At 35.7% G+C, this 25086-nt stretch overlaps 1 protein-coding gene across 4 annotated transcripts; it reads right to left on the reverse strand.

Moving 5' to 3' along the window:
• Positions 1-836: 836 nt before the first annotated feature.
• On the reverse strand, positions 837-23856 carry LOC127868647 (WD repeat-containing protein 13-like). Of its 4 annotated transcripts, XM_052410579.1 has the most exons (14): positions 23724-23833; positions 15084-15142; positions 14329-14417; positions 13941-14001; positions 13145-13290; positions 12190-12272; positions 9728-9868; positions 8814-8980; positions 8397-8456; positions 6828-6970; positions 5805-5924; positions 4747-4862; positions 2537-2768; positions 837-1240 (listed from the first exon to the last, which is right to left on the reverse strand). In XM_052410579.1, the coding sequence occupies exons 1-13, from the start codon at positions 23797-23799 to the stop codon at positions 2572-2574; spliced, it is 1458 nt and encodes a 485-aa protein (XP_052266539.1). In that variant the 5' UTR covers positions 23800-23833; the 3' UTR covers positions 837-1240; positions 2537-2571. The 4 variants fall into 4 exon arrangements, with proteins under 4 accessions (XP_052266539.1, XP_052266538.1, XP_052266540.1 ...); XM_052410578.1 differs by lacking the exon at positions 837-1240 and having other exon boundaries at positions 1694-2768; positions 23724-23856; XM_052410580.1 differs by lacking the exon at positions 837-1240 and having other exon boundaries at positions 1694-2768; positions 13941-13998.
• Positions 23857-25086: the final 1230 nt, after the last annotated feature.

Consider the following 25086-nt stretch of genomic DNA (forward strand, 5'->3'; position numbering starts at 1 on the left):
ACGGGTTAAATGTTATAAAGCAACAACTTTATATCACTTTATTTGTACAGATTTTCATTTAAAACTTCATGCCTGTGTAAGAGGTAATTGTTTATAGAAACTGACCTTGTCCCATAACCCTGACATGCAATGTAGCAGTTTCAGGTTAAAATGTTTATACAACAAGTATGTATCTGATACCGATATACCATTCCAACAGATGTCTTCAGTGTGATAGTGTAAAGTTACAGGAATATGCCGATAACTGTGACCAGTAGTTAAGTCAACTTAAGCATCATTTTATGCCCTGACTGAGAGGCAGGCATCAATGTTATATTTATCTGTCTCTGTCCAAAATTCTATTTAAGCAAAATACTTTAATGAGAGGTCATTATGAAATGTAATTGAGAGAAAATGAACATTATACAACATAGAATAATAGTCGTGTGCGTCGTGGTACAGCTCTTGTTTTTATTTAAGTTTGGTAATTTTACTTGAGATGCAATGATTTAAATGTTATTGTTTCTAAAACTAAATGTTAGTTACATGGTTGTTTTCTAATTGTTCTGAATTATAAGCAAAACCAGTTTTTCAAAAGTTTTTGAGTTGTAGTTTTTAAAATATATAATTACCCTGTGTTAAGTTAATCTGAAATAACAGACAAAAATAATCTTTTACTGAAAGCATTCTGCAAAATCTAACCAAATCTTGCCCAAATACCAATTTATTGGCCTGTTTACTACAAAAAAGCTATTTTACCTAAATTGTTCACAGGCCATGAGGGCCAGTGTTATGGAAATCACTTCAGTACCTCTTTAAGTTTAACTGGGGAGGTCAGACCTACTTTTTGCAGACAATTGTTCATATACAACAAATAAGTGTATTTTAATATTGAAAACCAAAGTTATACAGTTGTATTAATATGAATTTAATTACATATAACCTGTTTACAGTGTTGATTTTTGTTATCCAAGATACTCATGCATGTATAGTATTGGAGACTGTACAGCTTCCATTGTCCATTCCACACCAATGTGTATGTATGGTGTGATGTTCCAACCCACAAATAACCACTCATTATCAGATGTTCATCACAGAAGTATCATTTATAGTTTCATCATGCTCATACAGCTTTATTATTACCGGTATTATTTTCTTATAAAAAAGTAGAAAAAACCATGTCGTTTGTTTGTTTTGTTTTTCTGTTGTAAACATGGGCCAGTATGTGCTGGTGGGTTGGATACAGTGTACATCAGATTATCTGTAAGTACATGAACAGAACCAGGAATATAAGATGTTTTCCAAAAAGATGAGCATGTAGTTTCATTCTTTTCATGGGACAAAAAATGAGGTTGCTTTGGTTTCAGAATTAATCGAAAATTAAAATCCGGGTCCTGCAATAACTCTGGTTTTTAAACAACTTTAATTTAACTTATTATGTTGATAGTGATCCATATGGGGAATATCCTTGTTATTTCAATTTTTCAGTCTATGTCATCAGTTGATTGCTCATGCCATTCGTGGATGATACTTTAAGCACATGTATTAAGCCCTATTTTCCCAGAGCATGGATTATTATATCACATACAGCAGTGTTGAAGCTTACAGCAACACTCAAGTTGAACATATTACAGAGCATCATAAACTGTAATCACAGTAGAGATCACCTATCTCTACATTTACATGTATTTGGTTACTTATGCATGACAACAAATTAAGTTTTAAATAATTTATTCCACATCAACAATTTTTATTGCACAAAAATGTTTTGTTTCACGACACGAAACCAGAACATAAGGTTATTGAATTCTACTCTGTGTACTGTAGTTCTTTAGCAGAACAACTTAAGTATTGTTTAAAACTGAACATCTGAAGTCTTTTTGAAAACTGAACAACTTAAGTCTTATCAAAATTTTCCAGTTCAAAAGCTAAGGCAGTCAGTCATAGTTGACCAGAATAGAAAATGCATATAAGCATCCTTATACACCTTACCACCATGTGTTAAACAGTATGGAAAGGCATACACAAACAAATATTTTACATTGATTTGTATAAATGTAGCAATTGTAATATCTTTCCCATCAATCAGAGATTATAACTGTACCATTGTCAACGCTGACAATTGCTATATAGAGAATATAGTCTAAAGATAAGTTTACGGCCAAAAATACAGTACATTCATTTCATTCAGACACTAGCATAATATTTCATGCATGATTTTGACTATTCAATTATAATCATATATTTAATAATAGCTGCAATTTTCTGTGTCTTCTATTCATTTTGTAACAGACTTCATTCTAACGTAGTCATGTGCTGTTTGAAACTGGCAACGTAGTCGTCAAGTATGGTGATCTCCCATCAAACTTGGACCAGATTCGGGAATTGAATCCTCACCAGTGTGATAAGCAAATGTACCAACCTCTTCGCACATGTTACTCCAATTGTAAATTAGAGCCTTGTACAGGGAAAACTGGGCTTAATGCATGTGCATAAAGTTTTTTCAGATAAGCCTGTGCAGTATGCACAGGCTAATCTTGGACAACTTTTAACTCACATGATTTAAGTCCAGGTTCACCAGCCCTGCCCCTATCAGAGCACCCCCTGTTTGCCTTCACGTTTCCATATGATTACCAATCCCTGTGCGTCACACGATGCAAGGAGGCTTTCATCACAGTTGAAACAGACGTCCAGCACAGGGGCAGAGTGGCCCAGCAGTTTGTTCACACATGCCTTCTTGTCCTTACCAATGTCAAAGAAGTAAACACACATGTCCTCACTTCCTGATACTGAAATATACAGTTAACGTGATTTAATGATAATTTAGTAAATTTGAAGATCTGAGGCTTATTCTTTGTCTGCCCAACTGAAAGTTAGACTGACAAACAAAACATTTTGGTACATCCACATGATAGCAAAGGGTGAGTAAAGTAGCAGAATACAAGTTACGGTTTCCAATTAGTATCATAATATCCCCTAGTGATTTGTCTCTGAAAAAAAAAGAACCAATAATTCAAGAAATTATCCTAAAAACAGCAAATCTAAAACTAAATTTGAAAGTTAAGTACTTGTAGGTAGACTTCCAAAGTCTTATATCATAAATGTTTTGGACACATAACTTAAACACAGATAATGTTATACTTTAATATTGCTAGGAAAATATATCATGAGAAATGGGAATTCATTTTTTGTATGTGTCCATTTTGGGGGGAATAAGCATGATTATGTCCCTTTAATAAACCTTATTTAAAATTCAATAACCATTTAAACTAGGGATGCAAGAGGTTACAAAAACCATTAACCGGTTAACCTTTTTCCATAACCGGTTATTAACCGGTTAACCAAACCGCCTTAAGTAGTTAAATTGACTTAGGGTACGTAAAAAATGTCATACCACTCGAACCGCTCTGTAGAAATAAAAGTAATTTGAAATATGAAATCGCTTGCGTTGATAACATGCCAGTTTCGTAATAAAATGTATGATACAATTAATTTTAATAATTTTGTAAATGTATGCTATATATTTTATTTATTTTTCATGCATAAATGCAAATGGATTAAAAAAAAATTAAGATCTACACAATGTTCATTTTCACGTGTTAATTACTTATTTTTGGTTTGGCCGTTTATGTTACACTCGCGTTGTTTTGCTCACAAATGGTGTGTTCCTTTGTTCATTCTGTTTTAATTTTTGAAACTCAAATTGGCTTAATATAGAATATATATATATGTTTTTTCCCTTTCAATTGGACGTAAAGTGGGTCATGTGTGTTCAACTAATCCGCATCTCTTCTTATTCGATAATTGCATATTTTGTTGTTTTCATTTTAGCGTTTATAGCCGAAATATTATCTTTTGATTTTCATTATACAATTAAAAAATGTGGGTAAAATAAAGGACACAAATGCAGATTAAATTAATTTTGAACAAAATGTACGTTGCTTGAATATTTTATATAATCCGTACATTTATTTAATAGCGAAGTAACTAAGTATTATGATCTCAAATACTGATAGTTACGTATGTTTGTTAACATACCATAGCGCGCAAATTTTAAGCAATTACACAAATACTAAATTTAACGGTTTTATTTTAAAAATAGTTTTAATTGAGGTTTAATTAGTAAATAATTTGCTTTCTTAAATAAAACTTGCATCAGATGGTAATGGTGGAATCGTTGGACATAAATTACCATAATGATATTAATTTTGGATATACAAAATCAATAAACTCGTCAAGATTTTAACTTCGAATAATTCTCTATAAAATTGTTACTTATAAACACGGTATTTTCGCGATCAATCAGTGCTGGATATTGGTTAACAAAACATCTAAATAAGCCGTCCAATGTCTCAACTGTATTTTATCCTGAGTTCAATAAAAGTGTCAATTACATCTTTGCTAATAGCTCCCACTAACCGCAGTTTGTTAGTTAAATTTTCGTGAGTCAAAAAACAATAATGTCAGTTATCAAAACGTACCCCTTATTTGTTATCACAAAGGTATTGATTAATTGCTTTATTACTTTGATTTTTGACACGTTATTTATTACCGTCGATGGTGCGGCATGTTGTTCTAACTAGTCGCCAGCGCAAGTTGGCAGAATGTCACGTGAAAAAAGTAAAATCCTACGAATTATTCCATGAAAAAAAAAACAATCAAATATTTTTTCCAGGTTAACCTTTTCCGAAAATGTAACTGGTTAACTGGTCGTTTCGGTAGGTTAACCAGTTAACCTCTTGCATCCCTAATTTAAACTGTACTTACTGACACAGGCTCCTTGCCTGAAAGACATCAGAGGACAGAATGTGCTCCGTACATGGGCATGCTTCTGCCGGATTGAGAACCGCTTCTTTAACTGCAAACTGCCGTCTGGGCAGATTCTACAGCAATGAAAACTAGAGCTTTGTCACAGACGTGACGAATACCCCCACATGCCGCATTGACACAGAATATTTGCATGTTGTTTTAACAAAAAACACCAGACACCATGCTCAATGTTTAAAACGCACTAAGTGAACCCGTGACCTAGTTTTTGACCCGGCATGGCCCATGTTCGAACTTGACCTACACATCATCTAAATACAACTTCTGACCAAGTGTGGTGAAGATCGGATGTAAACTGAATTAGAGAGCGGACACCATGCTGAATGTGTAAAACGTACTAAGTGACCCTGTAAACTAGTTTTTGATCTGGCATGGCCCATGTTTGAACTTGGCCTTAAGATCATTAAGATAAAACATCTGACCAAGTTTGGAAAAGATCAGATGAAAACTACTTGAATTAGAGAGCGGACACTTAATAAGGACTGACAGACAGACAGACCGACAGACAAGCTCACTCCTATATACCCCCCTAAACTTCGTTTGTGGGGGTATAATCAGAAAGCATTCTGACATTTACTGTTGATGTTGTATTATACAAGCCATTTCAAAAGTTTGTGATCACCTGATGTAATGCTAGGATGCTAGGATTTAATGTGGTAGAAGTAATACATGAATATTAATAGACATTTTGTAACTAATGATTATTGCAAATATCATTAAAACAGAATGCACCCATGTTCATGATACAACAAGTACAGGGTTTTAATTAAATAACTAAGGTATTTGTATTTAATGAATTGTTAAATTTCAACAGGCAAGAATGGAGATAAACATTAATGGGTTAACGCATAATCTATTTTTTTTCCTTGTCTCTTGTTTTCAAAAATAAAGCATCAGCAATTTCTATCAGCTATAATCTTAACATAATAATTTCTGACGTTTTATCTTCAGCAAAAGTTATTTATGTATCCTCATGCAAGCTGTTTGGCTGTATGTACCTGAAAAGGCAGAGGGAGTTGATTGCACAGTTGACCAATAGGGAGGGTTCCCTTGCTTCCCTGCTCACCCACGCTCGCGCAGATATGCTCGTGATGGAGTGACCCTCGCACACCAACACCCTGCAGGAGGGACATATGTACACATTGAGATGTGTTATGGGAGAACTTGGCTTCATTGGCTAGTAAAAGACTTCTTAACTTGGCTCCCATAAAAAACGCACATCATGTTTAATATATTCCTGTGTACTTGCAGCCTGCTTTGGTTACAATGCCCACCCTTATATGTCACATAATGTGGTGATCAAAACACAGATGGAGAAAAAAAACACTGCAGCATACTATTGATAAGTGAGTTGAGGGAAAAGATTATAGATAAAGATATTACCAATTGATCAATATACTCAATACCCCATAGATGCACTATTTTTTGTATTTTTGCTGTTATCTGTTTTTTGCTGTTGAGGGACAGATAAATTCTAAAACTATTATTTAAGTATCTGGTTATATTATAAGGCCATTTAAATTTATTCAATTGGTCAGTTATAAAGAACCTCTTGACATTAGACAAAAATACATTTCATGATATCCTTCATTTTACAAAATATGATTTTAATCAATATTAATCAATAACAAGAGATGTGTTTGTCAGAAACACAATGCCCCCTATTGCGCCACTTTGAAGCCATATATTTAACCTTTGACAGTGAAGGATGACCTTGACCTTTCACCACTCAAAATGTGCAGCTCCATACACATGCATGCCAAGTATCGAGTTGCTATCTTCAATATTGCAAAAGTTATCGCAAAACTTTAACCAAGGTTAAAGTTTTGGTGACAGAAAGAATGACAGACAGACAGGCCAAAAACAATATACCCCCGATCATTCGATCCGGGGGCATAAAAAAATACTGACATGGCTGCAAAAGATGTATGGTAGGCAGTTTTCTTAATGAGAATACCAGGCTGCAAGGTTATAATAATGATACTTACACTGCAATCAAACATTAAGCAAAAGAAACCCACCTCCTTGTTCTGATCAGCTTCCCATGGGCCAAGTCAACATTGAACGAGGACAATGACCCTTTGTCATCCCCCACCCAGAGGGTTGCTCCTGTGGGATCAAAGGCCAAGGACAGGGCCTGGCCAGTGATCTTACAGCTGCCACCCTGGAAATAAATGAAGCACATATGATACTTTAGACAATGAATGAACACATGTTTACTATTTATTCACATGTTGGTTAGGGGCAGAACTAATCTGAACTAGAAATGGCGCGGCAGAGGCCGACGCGTATACCCACGCCGCATGTTTGACCCAGGGGAACCCCAGGGTTGGTAATGGGGCAATGCATAGTTGAGATTGACTGTATTATCATAAGAGAAGTTCAGTATCAATTAGAAGTGAATTGGTGTAGAAATGAAGAAATTATAGTAAAAGGCAATTTTGGATGGGCGTGGCCTCTGTGGGCGGGGTGCCCCAGGGTTGGTAATGGGGCCATACATAGTTGAGATTGACCATATTGTCATAAGAGAGGTTCAGTATCAATCTGAAGTAAATCGGTGTAGAAATGAAGAAATTATAGTAAAAGGCAATTTTGGGTGGGCGTGGCCTATGTGGGCGGGGCGCCCCAGGGTTGGTAATGGGGCCATGCATAGTTGAGATTGACTGTATTGTCATAAAAGAGGTTCAGCATCAATTTGAAGTGAATCGGTGTAGAGATGAATAAATTATAGTAAAAGGCAATTTTGGATGGGTGTGGCCTATGTGGGCGGGGCTCCCCAGGGTTGGTAATGGGGCCATGCATAGTAGAGATTAACCGTATTGTCATAAGAGAGGTTCAGTATCAATTTGAAGTGAATCGGTGTAGAAATGAAGAAATTATAGTAAAAGGCAGTTTTGGGTGGATGTGGCCTATGTGGGCGGGGTGCCCCAGGGTTGGTAATGGGGCCATGCATAGCTGAGATTGACCGTATTGTCATAAGAAAGGTTCAGTATTAATTTGAAGTGAATCGGTGTATAAATGAAGAAATCATAGTAAAACTGCAATTTTAGGTGGGCGTGACCTATGTGGGCGGGGCGCCCCAGGGTTGGTAATGGGGTCATGCATAGTTTAGATTGACCGTATTGTCATAAGAGAGGTTCGGTATCAATTTGAAGACAATCGGTGTAGAAATGAAGAAATTATAGTAAAGTAACCTTAAAAAATGAGTAAAAATCTCTGACTCTGCCCCGCCCCAACCCCCATAACTTTTGACGCAGATCAAAATTTCAAATAGTGCAGGGTCGCACATATGCTCATAGCTACCATGTGTGTAAGTTTCAAGGTTCTAGTGCTTATAGTGTAGGAGGAGATAATGGCCAGGACAGACAGACGGACGGCGGAGATAACCACAATATACCCACGCTTTTCAAAAAGCGTGGGGATAACTAAGGAAAAAAACGACTAATTGAATTCATTTTAGGAAACTTTACTTAAATATTTAACTACTTTTATTTGATACAATTTTTAATGGAATGCCAAGCCATTTGAAAACTACATAAGTCATGTCTACAACATTGATTTATTGTTTAGCGATTAATGGAAATACCAACCTTGTAACCTTTTCCAGTGGATACATTGATCACCTGGACAAAGCATTTACTGTTCCCAGTCTGAGAATGGAGTTAAGATAGGAAAAGATATCTCAGTTGTCAAATCATGCCTTACTGCAGCCTTGTTGCAACAAATACAATTTGTATCATGAACATTTATGACTTGTTCTACATGTTACCTTTTGATTTTTTCTTTATTAGAAGTATAACTCTTTTGTATTTCAGACCAAATACCTAAAGAAGCACATATTACATAGAGATATCAATAGTGGAATTCATTATTATAATTTATCAGTGATCTACCTGGATTCAGTGAATGTACTATTGCAAATAATATTAAATACAGTTGCATCTTTTCTGAAGGAGTTAACAACCAAACACAAACTGATCACAAATTTCACACCACCACAAGGATACAACAAACATGTTGTTATTTAGAGGGTGGAAGAGACAGGAGTGCAGCTCTGCTCCCGTGATGTCTCGTATCGTGCGGATGCATTCTCCAGACGCCACTTTCCACAGCCGGGCTGTGCCGTCAAACGAAACTGACAGGATGATATCATTGGAAAGAGACCACGCGAAATCTGAAAATTTAAAAAGCAGGAAAATTATTTTTTTTAAAACACAAGTAAACTAATTCAGTCAATAATTATTGATAACTCACTTCTGTGTGTAGACTCAAAGTCATATTTAATGAAAATGCCCACATTAAATTAATTTAAAAACAAACAAACTGGTGTTCATTTACACATATATTTTACAATCACAATTTCTTTAAAATGAAATCATAGTTAAAGCTAGGAACTGTGTTAATAATTGCAGTATCTTCCTCACACTATTCCTGAAATAACAAGTATGGATACATTTCATAATATTACTGGTAACTGATCTGTAATCAACTTCACATTTCTTTGAAAAGGAACTAAAGACATCAAAGACAAGATATTACATGAATTTGGGACCTAAGTGGATCTCCTATGAACTACCTTTGCAGATAAAAGCCAAGGTAGAACAAATCCAATAATTTGGAATCCTCTGTTTCTACTATGTTCTATAGTGCTAGTGTAGAAATCAATTGATCATTTTCTCATATTTACTTTAACTTAAGCAGTTATCCTAAGGATTTCATGTAATTAATCAAAATAAACCACAAAAACATATAATCTAATAACTTTGAAAATTACACAATATTAGAGACTAGTGTTATCAGCCTAGTTCATATATTTACGAATCAATGAGTAAACCAATTGCATGGACTTATCTGTTTCTAAAAAGTTTTCATGGTAGGTAACTGAATGAGGTCCCCCATTTAGTGAGATCCCAGTTTATACCTGACACAGCATCAGTATGTCCCTTGAGCATACAGATGACAGTTGCTGGGGGAGGGATCACCTGACACACAGACAGGGAACCATCTACTGAGGAGCAGGCAACACGACTCTTGTCATCATTTGCAAACTTCACACTCGTCACTGCACATGGACGAAAAAAATGACAATGAGCCTCACTATGGGTATGGGGCTTAATGACAATGAACCTCACTATAGGTATAGGGCTTAATGACAATGAGCCTCACTATGGGTATAGGGCTTAATGACAATGAACCTCACTATAGGTATAGGGCTTAATGACAATGAGCCCCACTATGGGTATAGGGCTTAATGACAATGAGCCTCACTATAGGTATAGGGCTTAATGACAATGAGCCTCACTATAGGTATAGGGCTTAATGACAATGAGCCTCACTATGGGTATAAGGCTTAATGACAATGAGCCTCACTATAGGTATAGGGCTTAATGACAATGAGCCCCACTATGGGTATAAGGCTTAATGACAATGAGCCTCACTATAGGTATAGGGCTTAATGACAATGAGCCCCACTATGGGTATAGGGCTTAATGACAATGAGCCTCACTATAGGTATAGGGCTTAATGACAATGAACCTCACTATAGGTATAGGACTTAATGACAATGAGCCTCACTATGGGTATAAGGCTTAATGACAATGAGCCTCACTATAGGTATAGGGCTTAATGACAATGAGCCTCACTATGGGTATAGGGCTTAATGACAATGAGCCTCACTATAGGTATAGGGCTTGATGACAATGAGCCTCACTATGGGTATAAAGCTTAATGACAATGAACCTCACTATAGGTATAGGGCTTAATGACAATGAGCCTCACTATGGGTATAGGGCTTAATGACAATGAGCCTCACTATAGGTATAAGGCTTAATGACAATGAGCCTCACTATAGGTATAGGGCTAAATGACAATGAGCCTCACTATGGGTATAGGGCTTAATGACAATGAGCCTCACTATAGGTATAGGGCTTGATGACAATGGGCCTCACTATGGGTATAGGGCTTAGTGACAATGAGCCTCACTATAGGTATAGGCTTAATGACAATGAGCCTCACTATGGGTATAAGGCTTAATGACAATGAGCCTCACTATAGGTATAGTGCTTAATGACAATGAGCCTCACTATGGGTATAAGGCTTAATGACAATGAGCCTCACTATGGGTATAGGGCTTAATGACAATGAACCTCACTTTAGGTATAGGGCTTAATGACAATGAGACTCACTATGGGTATAAGACTTAATGACAATGAGCCTCACTATAGGTATAGGCTTAATGACAATGAGCCTCACTATGGGTATAAGGCTTAATGACAATGAGCCCCACTATGGGTATAGGGCTTAATGACAATGAGCCCCACTATGGGTATAGGGCTTAATCACAATGAGCCTCACTATGGGTATAAGACTTAATGACAATGGGCCTCACTATGGGTATAAGACTTAATGACAATGAACCTCACTATAGATATAGGGCTTAATGACAATGAGCCTCACTATGGGTATAGGGCTTAATGACAATGAGCCTCACTATGGGTATAGGGCTTAATGACAATGAGCCTCACTATAGGTATAGGGCTTAATGACAATGAGCCTCACTATGGGTATAGGGCTTAATGACAATGAGCCTCACTATAGGTTTAGGGCTTAATGACAATGAGCCTCACTATGGGTATAAGGCTTAATGACAATGAACCTCACTTTAGGTATAGGGCTTAATGACAATGAGCCTCACTATGGGTATAGGGCTTAATGACAATGAGTCTCACTATAGGTATAGGGCTTAATGACAATGAGCCTCACTATGGGTATAGGGCTTAATGACAATGAGCCTCACTATAAGTATAGGGCTTAATGAAAATGAGCCTCACTATGGGTATAAGGCTTAATGACAATGAACCTCACTATAGGTATAGGGCTTAATGACAATGAGCCTCACTATGGGTATAAGGCTTAATGACAATGAACCTCTCTTTAGGTATAGGGCTTAATGACAATGAGCCTCACTATAGGTATAGGGCTTAATGACAATGAGCCTCACTATAGGTATAGGGCTTAATGAAAATGAGCCTCACTATGGGTATAAGGCTTAATGACAATGAGCCTCACTATTGTGACTCTTCACCTTCATGGTATTTTCCTTTAAAGGAAGTCTTTTCTTAGGGAAAATACAGTTTAAGCGGAAAGTGTTTCCCTGATTAGCCTGTGCGGGCACATTCGCAATAAGCCTGTTATCTCAGAGCGAGCCTCCAATTCATAACACCCTAACAAACATCTTCCATAATTATTATTCTAAGCTTTAAATCCATGTTTAGTTTTTATTTATAGAGACATTCTAGAATACTATATACCACATATATTTATGTGAACCATAATTCAGCTATCACAAATGATGCAATATTAATCAATAGTTTCATATTGTACCTGCATCTGTGTGTTGGTCAAAGATATGGTGCATGCCAGCAAAAGCATAGTTCTCAGAAACTGTCATCCCCCCAGCCATTGCTCTACAATGAGTTGTAAATAGCTGATATTCATAAATAAGTTCCACTAATTTACAACAAGAAACTGTCGGAGACAGGTGATGCTCCCCAAAGTTTTTTTTGTCACAATACTGCACTATATATTCAGATAAAAGGAAACGTCTTGAGGGGCATAACTTTGGACAAAATAATACAATGGATGGTTTAGCAACTTAAAAATGTCAAAGGGCCATAACTCTCTAAATAAATCATCTAACCAGAACCCACAAATAACATGCGCATCTCCTCAAGGTAGTTAAGCTTCCCATCAAGCTTCATTGAATTCCAGTCAGTAGTTGGGGGGACAAGAATTGCACTATATGTACAGTTTATAGAAAATATCAAAGGGCCATAACTCTGTGAAAAATCATCAGACCATAACCGGCTGATAATATGCACATCTTCTGTTGGTAGTGAAGCTTCCCATAAAGTTTCATTGAATTCCGGTCATAAATTGCTGAGAAATAGCCCGGAAACAAATTGTGAACGGACGGACGGACACACGGACAGACGAAGCAGCGACTATATGCTCCCCTCAAAAATTTTGGGGGAGCATAATAAAATTACTTCAATCTGTGCAGCTTTATTAAATTATTAAACCTAAAGTTACCTTAATCTTAAGTAAATATTTCAATTTGTTATCAAAGTATCATTGCATTAAAAGGGTACAATAAAACATTTACAGTTCTCTCGCGGCCTATTTAACAATGCGTTTTTCCTGATTTTGAACAAACAGAATTTCAAAAGAAATTTGTTTAATGGTAATAGAGCAGAGCCAAAAATGAACATAGAAAGCTAAGGGATCAAAAAAATGTACGTTAACATGTTAAGAAATGGATGTAGAAAGTATATTTCACCTGCTGGCTTCAGCCTCTTTGGTGGGTACCAACTCAATGCTGTCATATATACGTTTCATTGGGCCATCCAGGTTGAACTTCGCTGAACCACTGCTCCTCTGGCGACGATGGAACTTCCTAGTGTCACCCAGCTTTGGATCCATACTCTGGACAACACAATGTTATTAGCATTGTTAATTGTTCTCAGCAAACTGTTTTTGTGTAGTAAATCAACAATGATTTTGTAATCAACCAATATAACAGGAAATAAAGTAGGAGAATACCGACTTTTACTTTTAAGATAGTTTTGGGTCCAGACTCTAGACAACAGAATGTTCTCAGCAAACTCATCTATATTTAACAAGCATTCCATATAAGAGAAAAGGGACATTATTGAAGTTAAAGTCCAGTTTATCAACCATGATTTTTTATAAACCTACTTAAGAGGCATATAAGTAGGCAAAAAAGGACTTTTAGAAATAATGCTTTTTAGTTTGCGCTGCTTAATATATTCTGAGAGTTCTGATAAATAAAGTTTAACCCAATGGTCTCTTCATCTAAGTGGTGTAATCATCATAACGTCAGCTTTGAGACAGAGACGCAATGAGTTTGATACCTTCTAAGAGATATCATGGGTAACTTAATCTAACCAAATATTTATCACCTTTCTAAAATGACACCACATAATACTGATATACTGGTAAGTGATTTGCAATAAACAAATGCCTTGAGCTCCTTAAACATTATGATTATCAAAAATATAGTTGCAGTTTATAGTTTATAGAAATTAACATCTTTACTCTAAAAGCCACCTTACCTCCAATGTCGATTTACTGATACTTCTTCCACCAAAACTGAATGATCTACTCTTGATACTGCTGAAAGAAAGAATGCATGCTACATTAATTAAGATTAATATCCACAAATTATTGGTTTATATTTGAGTGGAAAATAATAACACTTGGTTGAATAGTCCAACCATTGTGATCATCTTTGTACTGCTTTTTTACTGGCACATATTTTGTTCTTAATTTCACATTTGCTGCTTTTGGGTTTCTCACTGGCATTCGAAAATGGATTGGTTAACATTTCTAATCCTGTTTAATTGAGGTAGATATTTATGTACATATATTTTTTTTTAAAGGCCTAATATTCTTGAAACTTTAACAAAACAAACAAATCAAAATTTCCAAACAATAAGTTACCCTTGATCTGAGAATGCAGGGCTGCCATATTTCGCTGACAACAATCTGGCTCTCAACTGCAGATAATCTTTTCTTGCTGAAGAATCTTTCTGTACAATTATAACAGGATGAAAAATAACTGATGATAACTCATACCACTACAAAAAGTACAATGCATGTTCATGCACCGGTTATGTTTAAATGTGTGACCATATTCATCCGAGTTTTATACCCACCCAAAAACCAGTATGTTAAAACATTACCAAACAAAAATTCTCTTTGAACAAATCCTGCCCTAACATGCTGTTTTGAGTAAGAATTTTTTATATAGAGCCCATTTTAGAGAATATTGCAATCAATATGAACAAAATAATTAATTTGAAAAAATGAGCAGACAACGACAAATTAAGAACAAGTACTCCAGCGTAGGTTTTTGTATATTTTCTGTAACTGGGATAAATTGTAGCATACTTCAGAGTACCAGGGGTACTTTTAAGTAGTACCTGAGCCGATAATGACCAATAGAGCATTATTATGCAGCAGACTTGAACCATGTAAACAACAAAGAAAGAGGGTCTTCCAAGGGTAATTCCAATGAAGATTTGTTTAATCCAAATGGAAGTGTATGTGAAAATTTTCTTTGAATGCAGAGTTTATGGACAGTGCACAACAGACAATTTACAATAAAGAATGCAGAGATGACTAAGGGCAATCACAAGAGCTCCCTGTGATAGGTCAGAAGTTGTGCAAAGGCTAACTAAGAACAAATGAATTACTTCTGGATTACTTGCACTTTCCCTCAGTAACTGACTCCTTCGTTTGATGTACAAAGTTCCTGAAAAAAATACACAGACCAACATACAGATCAGTCTAGACAGAAGTTTTTGGTGTTGTTGCATTGTTTTTTCTTAGCCTTTGGAGAAAAGTTTGCGTAGCGATGCATATGGAGAATTTTAAGACTAAAGGGGTAGTATATTTTTGTTGATAATCAGAATTACATGTTCATATTCTACTTTGTTATTATTCATAAAACAAAAATCAAACCCTGAGGTAATGTTTTACAATAGCATTTTAATATTTTTCTTATGTTTTTGAATGATACGAAAATGGATTTTTCAGTTATGATCATGAAAACTTTGAAGCCATGGTCCTAAGTTTATGAGAATATCTTCCTGTATCTATATGGCGATAACCAGTTTTACCTTATGACAAAACATTTTACTTTATTGTATCCTTAAGTTTGAGGGTAAACAAGAGATGTGTTTGTCAGAAACACAATGCCCCCTATTGCGCCGCTTTGAAATAAGATTTCAATATATCATTTGGCAGGTTTAGAAATTATCTCCCTTTTAAAGCTTGTTACTTCCCTTGGATTGTATTTTTTGACTTTTGACCTTGAAGGATGACCTTGACCTTTCACCACTCAAAATGTGCAGCTTCGTGAGATACACATGCATGCCCAATATCAAGTTGCTATCTTCAATATTCAAAAAGTTATTGCAAAAGTTTAACCAAGGTTAAAGTTTGTGACGCACACAATGAATGACAGACAGACAGGCCAAAAACAATATGCCCCCGATCTTTCGATCCAGGGCCATAAAAAGGAACAATGACTTGTACAATCATCAAGTAAGAATAGTCTCAATAATTCAACTCTCAGCTTTATAACCCAAAGGGTTGTTGAGAGTTGCAATATGCCGTCTTTTGTCCAGAGGTGCAAAATTTCATCACCACTGAAAATGCTAAGGAACACTGATACTGCAAAAACTTATCAACGTTTACTTGTCTAAAGCACAAATTCACGCAAATGGTACCATTAAAGCAAGAAGTACACCAAGTAGGTCGCAGTACACCAATATTTTGCACATCGTGATATTTGATGTAACCTAAGTTGATAACGACGTCGAATATTTACACTGTTCCAATTTTCAAAATTTAATGTGTTTTTGAACTTTATGCATTGCTTTCCTTAATTACCACACTACCTTTCATCATTATAATATCAAAGGCTCTGGGAGTACATTTATATGGACTATATATTATGCACCCCTTCATAAATACAATAGCAGTTTTATGCACAGATTTGGTGCGCATCGCTTAACAGACGTCGTTGGTTACCAGTTAAGGAATGCGATGAATAAACTTCAAATACATTAAATTTACCTCAATGGCAGCCTACAGACATTATCCTTTGCATGCAACCTAAAAAACACAACAATATTTCAACCCACTTTTTCATTTTGAAATTCCTAACAGTGTAATTATTCGACAACTGTTTGACAGTGTTTGTGACTTAGGTTACATCAAATATCACGATGTGCAAAAGATTGGTGTACTGCGACCTAAGCGATAGCGACACTTCTTGTTGGCAACATTATAACAGTTCCCAATATGGTGGATAGAGCTAGTGTATGAAAGAATAACAAAGTAAACAAGAGTGCCAAACTGTCACAAGATACGCTCGTTTGAAGGTTTTGGACACCATGCTAAATGCTTGAAATGCACTAAGTGACCTAGTATTTGACCCAGCATGACCCATATTTGATCTTGACCTAGATATCATTTAGACACAACTTCTGACCAAATTTGGTAAAGATTGGATGAAAACTACTTCAATTAGAGAGCAGACACCATGCTAAATCCTTGAAATGCACTAAGTGACCCTGTGACTTAGTTTTTTACCCTGCATGACCCATATTCAAACTTGACCCAGCTATTGTCTAGATACAACTTCTGACTAAATTTGGTGAAGATCGGAGGAAAACTACTTCAATTTGAGAGCGGACACCATGCTAAATGCTTGAAATGCACTAAGTGACCTAGTATTTGACCCAGCATGTACCATATTTGAACTTGACCTAGATATCATTAAGACACAACTTCTGACCATATTTGGTGAAGATTGGATGAAAACTACTTCAATTAGAGAGTGGACACCATGCTAAATCCTTGAAATGCACTTAATGACCCCGTGACTTAGTTTTTGACCCGGCATGACCCATATTCGAACTTGACCTAGATATTGTCTAGATACAACTTCTGACCAAATTTGGTGAAGATTGGATAAAAACTACTTCAGTTACAGAGCGGACACAATGCTTAATGCTCGAAATGCACTAAGTGACCTGGTGACCTAGTTTTTGACCCCGCATGACCCATATTTGAACTTGACCTAGATATCATTTAAACACAACTTTTGACCAAATTTGGTGAAGATGGGATGAAAACTACTTCAATTAGAGAGTGGACACCATGCTTAATCCTTGAAATGCACTAAATGACCCCGTGACTTAGTTTTTGACTCGGCATGACCCATATTCGAACTTGACCTAGATATTGTCTAGATACAACTTCTGACCAAATTTGGTGAAGATTGGATAAAAACTACTTCAATTACAGAGCGGACACAATACTAAATGCTTGAAATGCACTAAGTGACCTGGTGACCTAGTTTTTGACCCGGCATGACCCATATTTGAATTTGACCTAGATATCATTTAGACACAACTTTTGACTAAATTTGGTGAAGATGGGATGAAAATTACTTCAATAAGAGAGCGGACACAATGTTAAATCCTTGAAATGCACTAAGTCACCCCGTGACCTAGTTTTTGACCCAGCATGACTCATAGGGTGTCAGACAATTCACCCCCAAGACAATTCACCCCCTGGACAATTCACCCCCAGAATTTGATTTCCTTGGACAATTCACCCCCAAAGACAATTCACCCCCAAGACAATTCACCCCCATATTTTTATATGAGATTTTATTGTCATTTGCTTTTGTCATATTTGAAAATAAGTTGTGAGCAGATGTTTTGGGGTTATAATTTTGACTTTGCAGCACAATTTTGACAAGAAAATATTAAATGTAGTATGTTAATGAGAGATGACATTGAGATTTTTGGCAAATGCAATTCAACCAATGTATTTTTCTGTAAACTGTGTTACAACATATAAAATTGAAATAAATTAAGTATTTTGTATAATATTTGTGCATTTGTTTTAAATAATATTACTAGGTAACTATTTTATTATTAGTACTGTCAAATATTGAAAAAGATGATTTAGTTTCATTGAATTCTTAGAATTTTACATGATCACAATTACTTATTTATTCATATTATATAGGATAATTCATTTACTAAAATACAATGGTTTAATTTATAAGAAACCTTTAATTAAAGAAAATAAATTTAATCTGGTTGGGAGCGTGCCATTAATGGCACAATCAAGCATTCACACCCTGGAAAGGCTTTATCAACGTGACAAAACAGATTAATCAAAGAGTCAAAACCGGTAAACAAAGACTTCAGTTACACACATTGACAAATAATTATGTTGGGCTGGGCAATTCTAATACCTGGTAATACCTGTATTAAAAAATTCCATTTTTATTCACCAGATATTTTGATTATTGTTTTTATTTAACTGCCTGTAAATATAAGTGTTTCATTAAAAAAATAATTATTTTTATTCTTATTATCCATTAAGTTGTTGGATTTTCTCTCATTGAAGGATTAGTGATAGAAGTTGTGTTTTGTAATGTTGTGTATTGAAACATATTTAAGTCTGCAAATATCAGTATTCATTTCAAATCCAGTAATTCACACCATTTTCTGTTATAATTTTTAAAATGCTACTTATACACGAGTACTTCATGATTTATTAAATCCACTATAATACCACTAGAATGGCCCTACTTAAAATAAAAATGTTTTGAAATGTAATGTATTTTTTACAAAAATTGTACTCAATTCAAGTCCACTTCAATCATACAGTATGTTAACTAATTCCATATTACAGCCTTATCTCTAAGCAACCCCTATCAGTAATAGCCTTATCACTAGATAATCAGTACCCTCATCAGCTTTGAATGCCTAAGTTGCCCTAACAGATTATCTGTTTATTGTTACCTTTAGTGGTGTGAAAAGGGTTGTTTTTAGGGTTGTTACTTTGTTGACTGATCATGTGACAAAAAATTTATTATTATGTTTCCCATTTAAAAATAAATATAGTAATATTATGAAAATTTCGAAATCTTGCATATTACTAAAATTATCAAATAAAAACATCGGATTATTTCCAAATAATCTATCCAATGCCATTATTATTTATTTATACACTTTTTACCAATATAAACTGTTTTAATTAATAAAACAGTCTTAAATAAAACAAACACACATAATTAATTATTTAATGACATTAAAAAAATAATATGATATTGTTAATAATAAAAACAAACATCAATAGATAAAAAGCACAGTTATGTTTCATTTGCAAGTAATTTTATGAAAAAAAGAAAGAAATTTTGAGAACACCTTAATTTGCTTTTAATAAAACTTAACAAAAATTAACTAGAATACAAATAACTATCCTTAGAAAACAGATATTAGTAATAACTATATCCTAAAACAAACAGCAAAAGAAAACAAAACTAGAGCTTTGTCACAGACGTGACCAATACCCCCACATGCCGCATTGACACATAATATTTTGCATGTCGTCTTCACAAAAAACAGCGGACACCATGCTCAATTTTTAAAACACACAAGGTGACCCCTTGACCTAGTTTTTGACCCAGAAAGGCCCATGTTCTAACTTGGCCTTAAGATCATCTCCATAAAACTTCTGACCAAGTTTGGTGAAGATCAGATGTAAACAACTTAAATTAAAGAGCGGACACCATGCTGAATGTTAAAAAACGCACTAAGTGACCCCGTGACCTAGTTTTAGGCCCAGAATGACCCATGTTCAAACTTGTCCTAGAGATCATTTAGATAAAACTTGTGACCAAGTTTGGTGAGGATTGGATGAAAACTACTTGACGGAAAACATGGTGAGGTCTAAAACGCACTAAGATACCCCGTGGCCTAGTTTTTGACCCGGCATGACCCATATTCAAACTTGACCTAGACATCATCTAGATACAACTTCTGACCAAGGTTGGTGAAGATAGGATGAAAACTACTTGAATTAGAGAGCGGACAACATTGTGATGTTTAAAACACACTAAGTGACCCTGTGACCTTGTTTTTGACCCGGCATGACCCATATTCAAACTTGCCCTAGACATTATCAAGATACAACTTCTGACCAATTTTGGTGAAGATTGGATAAAAACTACTTGAATTAGAGAGCGGACAGCATGGTGAGGTTTAAAACACACTAAGTGACCCCGTGACCTAGTTGGCCCATGTTCGAACTTGACCTACACATCATCTAGATACAACTTCTGACCAAGTGTGGTGAAGATCGGATTTAAACTTCTTGAAATAGAGAGCGGACACCATGCTCAATGTGTAAAACGTACTAAGTGACCCTGTGACCTAGTTTTTGATCTGGCATGGCCCATGTTCGAACTTGGCCTTCAGATCATCTAGATAAAACTTCTGACCAAGTTTGGTGAAGATCGGATGAAAACTACTTGAATAAGAAAGAGGACACCATGCTGAATGTTAAAAAACGCACTAAGTGACTCCGTGACCTAGTTTTTGATCCGGCAAGGCCCATGTTCAAACTTGGCCTTAAGATCATCTAGATACAACTTCTGACCAAGTTTGGTGAAGATCGGATGAAAACTACTTGAATTAGAGAGTGGACAACATGCTGAATGTTTAAAACGCACTAAGTGACCCCGTGACCTAGTTTTTGACCCGGCAAGGCCCATGTTCCAACTTGGCCTAGACATCATGTAGATACAACTTCTGACCAAGTTTGGTGAAGATCGGATGAAAACTACTTGAATTAGAGAGCGGACACTTAATACGGACCGCCAGACAGACCGACAGCCAGACAAGTTCACTCCTATATACCCCCCTAAACTTCGTTTGTGGGGGTATAAAAATATCTGGGGGTGAATTGTCCAGGGAGCAGGGGTGAATTGTCTAGGGGGTGAATTTTCTTCTGGGGGTGAATTGTCTTGGGGGTGAATTGTCTCGCTTCCAACTCATATTCGAACTTGACCTAGATATTGTCTAAATATAACTTCTGACCAAGTTTGGTGAAGATCGGATGAAAACTATTTGAATTAAGAAGCAGACACTGCTGTGACCGCCGCCGCCCGCCTCCCAAAGGTGAGTCCGGTTTTTTCAAAGCGGTCGTAGTATAAAAAGCAATTATTTCTTGCTTAAATGGCACCATTTGAATGGGTTTGTGCTTTAGACAAGTTTTTGCAGTATCAATTTTCTTTAGCCTTTGCAGAGGTGATAAAATTTTGCACCTTTGGACAATAGACAGTGCGTTTCAAATCTCAGCAACTCTTTGGGTTATAAAGCTGAGAGTTGAATTATTGCAACTAATATGGACTAGGCCAGTAGACTAGGTAGTCTTATTTATAAGACGCGCAAAGAATTTAGAGATACTTTTTATATGGGCTAAATTCTTTGGAACGTCTTATCGGGGAAAAGTCAAAAATGTGTTGGAAACCAGAAAGTTTAAATTTTCATCGATTTGCGTAAAATTGCAAAATAACATTACCAACTCATTCAGTTTTAGTTCAGAAGTCCATTTTTACCTCAAATATCGTCGAATTGAAGTTGGAAAGGCATACATTCTTCAGTTAAACTTCTGCTTTAATCGCAAAACAATCACTGACATGTAGCCATGTCATGAAACTGATTTGAAAATGAACCAATCAGAAGAAGGCATTACGGTGTAACGTGTACGCGTAATTTTATTTAACATGAGCTTTTAACACCGACTTTTACCTAACTAGATCTAGTATGCTAATCTTTGTCGATTTAATAAGCATATGTTCAAAACAGATTTGGTGCAGTTTCTATTCACTGTTCTAACTTTCAGCAAGTTTTTATGCATGTCCTTTTCGCACCTCTGTCTGTGTTGTTTTATTTACTTACATCTTACGTTACATAGGAGGACGGTATACTGTACCATCTGTATCAAAATTATTTGTGTACAGTATAAAAATAAAAGATGTAATTTATTTCAGAACTTTTTAATTGTCAATTTAGAAAAAAAAAAAATGCTAAATTAATCCATAAAAGTATAACATCGGTTTACTATGTAACGCTCTGCACCACAACAGACGAACGCAAACTGTATTTTACGCTGTTTGTTCTCCCACTTTAAACCAGATGCTTTACATCGAGGTCGTGTTATCGATTTATATCTACACAGCGAGCGAATCGAGAGATATTGAAAAATTGAATAGTGGTTGGATTTAACTTGATCAGGCGTGCAAAATTCAAAGTGTCATTACATAATTTCTACGGAACATTATCGAGAAATGAATTATCTACACAGGTATGTAAATATTACTGCAATCCGTTGATATTAAGTGTCTTATATCGGGGCTTGAATGTTGCGCACAAAATCAGGGTTCGACACTAAAGCACGTCCGACAGACATTGTCTAGTAAGATCGGTGGTCGGGCTAGTAAAACTGCGGGCTAACTTGTCCGACTGGTCGTACATAAATTTAAAAAAATCTATACTGATTCAAATAACTATAAATAACTGCTGTGAAAACCTTTACTTTTAATGTGTAAAATTACTCTTGTATCCGTTATTTACATTAAAACAAAACTAGTATATTTAAATAAACGGGGAGCATTCACATGATTCATCGCTATTTTAGACACAAAGAGAGCTTCCTGCAGAAATTGTTTGTTTCAATTGGTCAAGTTGTCATGAATATTAATGATTTTCTGCAGTGTCGTAAAACTGTAGGGCATGATTTTACAACTTCTATCGAAAAGCGGTATTGTCAATGTAAACTTTTTTGCGTAGCAGACAAGATAATGTAATTTAAAGAATGGCTTTGTTCAAGTTCGGATTTTTGTCCGACAAATCAGTAAATACAAAAGAATCCGACGCTTTACTGACACGAAACTTAAATATAAAGAAACACAAAAACGTCAATTTTATCATAGATGGAAAATCGATTCAGTTCCCATGGCTTGAATTTGACGACGAAAAGCAAAAAAAGGGTTATTTTATTGTTTTACTATATGCATAAAAAAATCTGGTGTTCACTGATTATTTACTGATAAATCCTGATTAAACAGTTACATGACACAATTGTGTTCATTTGCTATGTCATTTATGGTCTAGTAAACAGCAGGTTCGGGCTAGTACATTTTAAGAGGAGCTGGTCCGACGGTCTTGCTGTTAAAAAAGTTAATGTCGAACCCTGAAAATCCTTGCGCAACAATATAGACAAAGAACGAAAAATTCCCACCATTAATTTGGTCTTTCCCCCTTTGTACGCTCCAAATATTACCCATATAAAAAGTAGCTTAATATTTGATAGCGTCAAAAATTTGGACTAGTAGACTAGGAATAGTAGGATGCATGTGAACTCACAGAGCCGCCAATGCCATTGCAAAACTATCAAAGGCTCTGTGAGTACGTTTATGGACTACAAGTAAGAACATTCATTTTATGAAAACGTACTGAACTGTGGATTGTTTGGTGCCCTGTATGCATTGTATTTTGCATCTAGTGCAAACACTTGTTGCCAATTTGCCATTTTATTCGTCTGTTTACATTGCTTACTTCCGCAATATGGTTACATGACACTTTTGATATGCGGCTACATTACACTAAACATTTCACTTGCGATATATTTTTTTACACGCATACCATGAGTAATAGTTTGAACATCTCATATTATGCTATAGGTAGTTTTAACCACTTATGGTACATGGGCTTAATTGGGATCTGGTACTTTGGTGCAATTTCCATTCGCACTAATCGTCATGGGCGCTTTTATCTACACTATTCAGCTATTTTAAGCAAAGAATATTATTCTAGGTCTTTGTTCTAAGGAAGGAAACTAGTGTTTCATCCAAATTCAGGTAGTAGCATTAAATTAGTAAAGCATCTCATGTATGCAAATGACCACATAAACAAATTATCCTTTATCTAAGAATCTCGAATAACCCTTAACAAGTATGCTCGGGCCTATACATATGTGTCTACTTTTCAATTTGAAATATGAAATCTATCAATCATTATGTAAAAATGATCCGAAATAGTAGAATGACAATAAAAATAAACATCTAGCTTTTGACCGAAAATTTCGTGTATATAAAACCCACTTTTGTTCGTCATGTTGTTTTAAATTACGCCCACGGTTGCTGAACAACGTTCACGTGGCTCCGGAGAGAGATTATAAAACCATCCCGTAATAGTTACAACACTACCTTTCGTCGTTTTAACTGGCGTATGAACATGCTTTAACCCATTGATTTGAATGATACACATTTAAGACCACAATACGTTAAATTCTTTATACCGGTATACAACCAAGCATTAATTGTGTTATTCGAATTTGTACAGCCTTATTGCGACTTCTTTCTGAATTGCACGACGATCATCTGAATGTGAAAACTATATGATGCTATGACACTTGATCTTTTTGAGATATACGATATCTAGATGATACTTGTTTTGGCTTCGTTTTATCGCGCCTCATGAAGTTACGGATCTGCTGTTCTGATCTGTGCCTAACCCTTAAGAAGTTAAATTGTAATTTAATTGAAATGTTATTCTCTTTTATTTCTACTTAATTTGAAGTGTGATGCAATTTGTGTGAGCAGGGGAGCTCCTTAAAACCGATTTACATCTCCCCCGTGCGTTTATATTAGCCGTTCCAAGACGGTGACCCCAGTTTTGTTCATATGCGTCTTGAAAATAGGTTACTTGACGTAAAGAAATGATCACATTGTATTCTACGGTTTCTCTCGTGGTTGTGCAGCTGCAGTTTAACTGTATGTGTATTTTCACATGTAATATGAGAGGGCGATTCAGAAAG

This window comes from Dreissena polymorpha, chromosome 2, assembly GCF_020536995.1.
Source record: "Dreissena polymorpha isolate Duluth1 chromosome 2, UMN_Dpol_1.0, whole genome shotgun sequence".
NCBI classification, from domain to species: domain Eukaryota; kingdom Metazoa; phylum Mollusca; class Bivalvia; order Myida; family Dreissenidae; genus Dreissena; species Dreissena polymorpha.

Excerpts from the sequence above, each read along its gene's own strand:
- LOC127868647 (XM_052410579.1), bottom strand. The coding sequence starts at position 23,799 with ATGGCAAATTGGCAACAAGTGTTTGCACTAGATGCAAAATACAATGCA. Across the intron at positions 14,002-14,328 it reads CCTGCATTCTCAGATCAAGG|CAGTATCAAGAGTAGATCAT; the intron begins GTAACTTATTGT and ends TCTTTCTTTCAG. Across the intron at positions 8,981-9,727 it reads ACATACTGATGCTGTGTCAG|ATTTCGCGTGGTCTCTTTCC; the intron begins GTATAAACTGGG and ends TTAAATTTTCAG.